Below are 6,013 nucleotides of genomic sequence, written 5' to 3' on the forward strand. Positions count from 1 at the left end.
AGAAATGTCTAGGGTTACAGTTTAAAATAACACGGTTATAAATATTTTAATTTATAGTTATAGAAACGTGTCTTAACTTCTCTAGAGGCGTTTAAATAAATTTTATTCTTGTCATTTTTGATTCCATGAGTTCAGTGCGCAATATTGGCTTTGACAACATTTGATCATACCCGCTGGGCTCGCCAATATCAATTTTTAGAAACTTCGTCATTTTTTTAAACGATTTTAACTAACAATATTTTTATGCATTGAAATTCATATAATTTTTGTAAATATTAAACTATAATTTTGTTTGATATTAATTAATTGAATGTCTTGAAACCACAGATATCACCTATTTTGTGTGGAATTGATATTTGGTTACAAGAATATTTTTCTATTTTTTTAGTGTCGTTTTAGAAGCTAAATAAAGTATAATAAGAATTGTTCCTAAAATACGTATACACGGTTTCATTTTTGTATGTTTTACGGCTTATTAGTTACACATATTTTTAATAATATTTAGATTTAATTAATAAAGTAATACTACTACCAAAATAACTACAATATTAAAAGTAGACATTTATGTGACTAGAAGGACTAGAGATCTTGACTCGCAAATAAAGAATTAGCTACCCTAAAATTTTATATTGATTTTTATGTAAAAAATATTTTATAAAAGGAAAGAAAAAAATTCATATAATAGAACTTCAAAAATTGTTGTCCAATTTAAGTAAATTTTAGAAAAATATTATTCTTTACCTTATGTGATACTGAGACTGATTCAATACTTAATCATATACTTATATACTTATGTTTTTTGGAGGCTTTACATTTTTAGTGTGTTTGAAAAATTATAAATAAGCCAAGCTATTATTATTATTATTATTATTATTATAGCTATTATTTTTAATAAAAATTAGCAATTTTTCAGACATTTTAAATTTGATACAAAGCTGAGGCAAGTAATAATATTATTATTTTTAGTATTTTACAAAATTTATATTTATTTATTTCTATATTATAATTATTACAATGACAATTTATTTTATTTTATTTTTTTGGAAACTACACACACACGCACAAAAAATAAGATATAAATACTATTGAGTATTACAGAAATTTATTCTACTAATATTTTATGAGTAATTATAATGAATACAAATAACCATTTAATGAAGTAATAAAATAGTACTAAATTAAAATATAACATAATAATCAAAAGTATAATTATAGAAGATATCACAGTTACTAACTTAAATTTGTACTAAACTATAAGTATGATCAAAAGTCAAAAGTGATAAAAAATGCAATAAAAGAAAATATGACATCTATAATTACTAATTTACATTTATTACTTAAAAATCAATAATAAAAAAAAAATATTTAACAGTATATTATATTATATTTCAGGAATTACTATAAAATGTATACACCAAGCCCAAATTTTTAGTAAAATATGTTTATATTTAACAAATGCTACATTTTATAAGAACTATTTATAAGCTATAATTATAAATTTTATAAGATTTTTATCTTGGTAAAAATCTTGAGGGGACTTATAAAAAATAAAAATAATAAATAGAATTAAAAAAAATAATTTGTTGTTCACATTATTAAAGAATTTTCAAATAAAATTCTTTAAAAAAATATATAATATTAAGTCAAAATTGAAGTTAAAAATGAAAGTAGAATAAGGTTTACAAATTAATTCTATTATAACTAATATAAGCAATAATAACCTTTAAAAATAATATATCAGTGTTTGAATAATAAGTTTAAAATATTTTTGAAATAAATATTATTAGTGTTATTACTTAATTTTATACAAATAATAAAAATATTGAAATATTTAATGGTTAATTATTTTTTAAACAATGATGAATAATTAATAAATATACTTTTTTAAAGGGTAATGTAGAACTATTTATTGACTTCTACTATAATTAAGATGTAGTATTATCAAAGTTGGTTAAGTCAAATTTTTTGAAAATAAAAGAAGAAAAAATAGTTAAGTTTTTGATAAGCGAGTATTATTTTAATAGTCAATTTTAGTAAAATATTCTTTAGAATACTTACATCAAGTATAGTATAATAGAAGCACCATTGTTTAATATACTAATTATTAATTTTCTTTTCAATCACAGTCATACTATTTGAGTTGTACTTTGGCTTACTAATAATCCATTAGAACGGTCTAGGTCACCAGCTTCAATTTGCTCTTTTAAAAGTTCCAATTGTCTAATACCACTAATGGTAACTTCGTATTTATGAGCAACCATTGACTGATAAAAATGTATGGCAAATGCAAGAAATATTACTAAAACTGGAATTAGCACTATTACAGCTGACCATGCTGCAAACTCTGATATATCATAAAATTTTATCCAACATAAAATAGCTATTTCTGCAAGAAATAAGAGAAGTCCAAGAAGTGTAGAAAATGCCCATGCTGTTTCAATGTACCAATGTAGACGTTCATGTGGAGCTTCATGAACAAGATTTATAGAATGAAGATTACATACAGCATCAATATTAGGCAAAATACATGTGCTGATCATTAAAGCTAACATATGCACAGCGACTAAAAGAGTTGTACATACTGCAAATGCTATAAGCATTGCTTCAGGAACTTTGGAATCATGACTTATTTGCATTTCAACCATTGCCACCTAATATATTTTAACAGTTCATAAATGTTTTCATTAAATAATATTATTAAATAGCTTAAATGATAATTCATACCATTGCAAAACCAGATAACAATGCTGATGTTTTACTGGAAGCCTTAAGTTTTGCTCTACTGAGCTGTAATTTTCGCCAGGAAAGAAATGCAGGTGAATTGAGTGGTATACCTTCATTGACATCACACTGTGACATTTTTCTAGCCTAGACAATACGTTAGAAATTAATATTACAATTTCAAATAATAAAATAAAGTAGGCAACACCTACACCTTTCATTTAACAGGACAAATAGTAATTTAATAAGCAAATTCTGGCAACTCCAGTAGAAATTAGATTGACAAATGTGCTAATCTTCGTAATGTTATAGTTTTCTTTTAAATGTAATTAACTCCATATACAGATTATAAATAAAAAACAACATTATTATCACATATCAAAATATTAGTCCATGTGATATAAGTTCTGATGTCAATAATCAAACTTATTATAATGTTAATTAAGTGAAAAAAAATTATAATCAAAATATGATTGTTTTAATTAATAGTTTTTCTTAAAATCTATAATTACTAAATAGATTATAAACTGTTCTCTAAACAAAATATTTGCAAAGGACATTCTTCATTATTTTTAACCCCCTATTTAAATATGTAAGAATATATAGGTGTTCTTTAAGGAACGGGTATCTATTGTTGACATTATTTGTAACAATTCACCTGTTTCCTTATTTACTGAACATTGTATATTTAGCAGAAGTTAATTTGGGTTAGGTTAGCTTAATTCAAATCAAATTTTTCCCGATCCAATAGTCAGGTCATATTACTGATTTCATGTTTTGGACCGTGCCAGATTGTACCTTAATTTAAAATGAACTTAACTGGGTGGATAGCATTGGCCATATTTAAAGATTTGAACTGATCTTTTTTATATAGTATTTTATATTAATATCAACACACACAATACATAGGAAAAAAAACTATGGAATTAAAAAATATATAAAAAACATTTTTTTTCAACATTTTTAAGTAAAATACTAAAAAAAATATATTTTAAATTATTATTTATCAGAAAAATTTGATGTGATTTTTTATATTATAGGTTAATGTAAAAGTTAACAACACAAAGAGTCTTAATAATTCATGTATTTTTACTAAACTTAAAAATTGAAATTAATTATACTTTATAACTTATTTTAATACTATAAAATTGGCTCATTGTTTTTATGTTTCACACAATTTTACATCAGGGTTTTGGTATGTCAATTTAAAACTATATTGATTTAATAATATATATTTACTATATATATATATATATATATATATATGTGTGTGTGTGTGTGTGTGTAACTAGTAAATAAAATTACATTAAAAACTAAACTTTTTAAACTCTTTGATAAATTTTTTAAAATGTTATAATATATTAAAATTGAGTTCTTAGATGCTAAATGTTATTTTAAAGTATAAGTATTTCAAAATATTATGCTAACAAGAATATAATTAAAGGCTAAGATATCATTCTTTTTGTATTTACTACCATTTTTAAATAGAAAGGTGATAAAAATTTTTATAATAGTAATTTTATTTTATATTATTGTATTAATACACTCTAGTTTTTTAAATTATAGGAGTGATTGAACCAATATTAAATATTAGTTGATATCAAATATATTGGAAAATGTGTTATCCAATAGACCAGATATTGCTGCCTTTCTCACAATAAAAGTATTGTTTCGAAAATTAACCACCAGGTGTTCAAACTTTTTTGGCTTTAATAAACATACTATATAATTCTCATTTGTAAATTTGTTTTTCTTTAATCATATATGATTATTTTTTAATTAAATAGGTATTTGTTAGTAAATACATTTGTATTATATTACTAATTAAGTGGTTTATGTTAATTTAATCAGAAATGCATTGTGCCTTGATACCTATTTTATTTACCATATTTTTTTTTATCTAGATGAATAAATGTGTTCTTTGAGCAAAATTTTTAATTTTGAAATGATAAGGGGTTTTATATCAGCAACAATTTATCGGTTAATCAGTAATCGTAAAAATTAATTTTCGCTCACCTCTAAAGAGTAATATTTTAGGAGTTAAATTCCATTTCCACAATTGAATATTACACACTATAAATTTTAGGATTACTCACAATTATATAAAGTTTTTAATATAAACATAAAAGCAATTGAAGACACTGGTGCAATAACTAGATATGTTTACTTTTAAAAAATTTCTAGGAGATATAAACAAATTTTGTTTTACACTAAAACACAAAAATGAAATTGTTATTTTTTGTTATACCTCTAATGAAAATTATCAGACATATTTATTTTTCATGTATAAATTAGTATTTAGTGAATAAAATCCTGTACAATAGTGAATTTAAAAAATAAAGGATTTATCTGGTTATTTCACCTTTTTTTAAAAACAATTAAACACCATACATGCTTAGTGATTAATTTAAAAAAAATAGTAAATCAACCAATACTTATTACATTTTTTAACATAAAAAATTAAAAAAATCTGAAATAGCAATGTTAATATTTTAATGAAAGTGAATGGAGTTAATCGTATATTAGAACATCCTCATATAGTTAACAGTTAATACAGTTAACTACAGGACAAACCTTTTGTTGTGTATTAAAGTTATTTAAACAATGCCACTTAAAGACATGTAAAGGATCCACAATGTTATCATTTATGCCATTCAAAGTACGACGTCCTGAACTGATCGACATCAAGAATTTAATATACTTCTGTAATGTACTTTAATTTACTCAATATGAACTTTTCTTACACGTTACTGGTTAATACATTAATTTGTTACACATAGTTTATTTAAGTTAAATCCATACAATATTTTCTGACTATAAAAAATATATATATATTTTTAAGAGAATCATACCACAATTATTTTTAAGAAAGCTGTGGTAAATGTCAATATTTATTTTAAATATTGATACTAATACAACTATGTTCTTAAGAAATGATATATTGTGTTCAAATAATCTTTAAAATATAAATATTAGTGTACATTAATTAATAATTAATAAAATAATAGTGTACTCACAAATTTCACAAGATTACAAAATTAAAGAAAGACACCTATCACATGACGAGAAACTTTCAGTTGTACTACTCATTGAAGAATGTTATCGTGGAGAATTAGTAGCGATGAAAATTATTAATTATCTTATAAATATTTTCTATTTCCCCTATCTTTGTCATATATTCCATACGGTTTTATCTTATCTTTGGACGTCTACAATAATTTATAGCAAATAGCTAAAACTGATAACATAATCATATAATTTGTTTACTAGGAAAGGTGTCGGGTAGAATGAT

At 22.7% G+C, this 6,013-nt stretch overlaps 1 protein-coding gene across 4 annotated transcripts; it reads right to left on the reverse strand.

The window, feature by feature from the left end:
- Positions 1 to 1,803: 1,803 nt before the first annotated feature.
- LOC126903176 (calcium release-activated calcium channel protein 1) lies at positions 1,804 to 5,899 on the reverse strand. 4 transcript variants are annotated; one of them, XM_050681205.1, is made up of 4 exons: positions 5,739 to 5,876; positions 5,296 to 5,424; positions 2,725 to 2,868; positions 1,804 to 2,651 (listed from the first exon to the last, which is right to left on the reverse strand). In XM_050681205.1, the coding sequence occupies exons 2-4, from the start codon at positions 5,404 to 5,406 to the stop codon at positions 2,127 to 2,129; spliced, it is 780 nt and encodes a 259-aa protein (XP_050537162.1). In that variant the 5' UTR covers positions 5,407 to 5,424; positions 5,739 to 5,876; the 3' UTR covers positions 1,804 to 2,126. The 4 variants fall into 4 exon arrangements, with proteins under 4 accessions (XP_050537162.1, XP_050537163.1, XP_050537165.1 ...); XM_050681208.1 differs by lacking the exon at positions 5,296 to 5,424 and adding an exon at positions 4,738 to 4,794 and having other exon boundaries at positions 1,813 to 2,651; positions 5,739 to 5,889; XM_050681206.1 differs by lacking the exons at positions 5,296 to 5,424; positions 5,739 to 5,876 and adding an exon at positions 2,934 to 3,638 and having other exon boundaries at positions 1,812 to 2,651.
- Between the last annotated feature and the right edge of the window lie 114 nt (positions 5,900 to 6,013).

Source organism: Daktulosphaira vitifoliae, unplaced genomic scaffold, assembly GCF_025091365.1.
Source record: "Daktulosphaira vitifoliae isolate Bord-2020 unplaced genomic scaffold, ASM2509136v1 Scaffold_3, whole genome shotgun sequence".
In the NCBI taxonomy this organism is placed as follows: domain Eukaryota; kingdom Metazoa; phylum Arthropoda; class Insecta; order Hemiptera; family Phylloxeridae; genus Daktulosphaira; species Daktulosphaira vitifoliae.

Bases quoted from the DNA above. Each gene is read 5' to 3' on its own strand.
- LOC126903176 (XM_050681205.1), bottom strand. From the start codon at position 5,406: ATGTCGATCAGTTCAGGACGTCGTACTTTGAATGGCATAAATGATAAC. The intron at 2,869-5,295 runs GTTTGTCCTGTA...CGTATTGTCTAG, and splicing joins ACTTTAATACACAACAAAAG to GCTAGAAAAATGTCACAGTG. The intron at 2,652-2,724 runs GTATGAATTATC...AAAATATATTAG, and splicing joins TGTTATCTGGTTTTGCAATG to GTGGCAATGGTTGAAATGCA.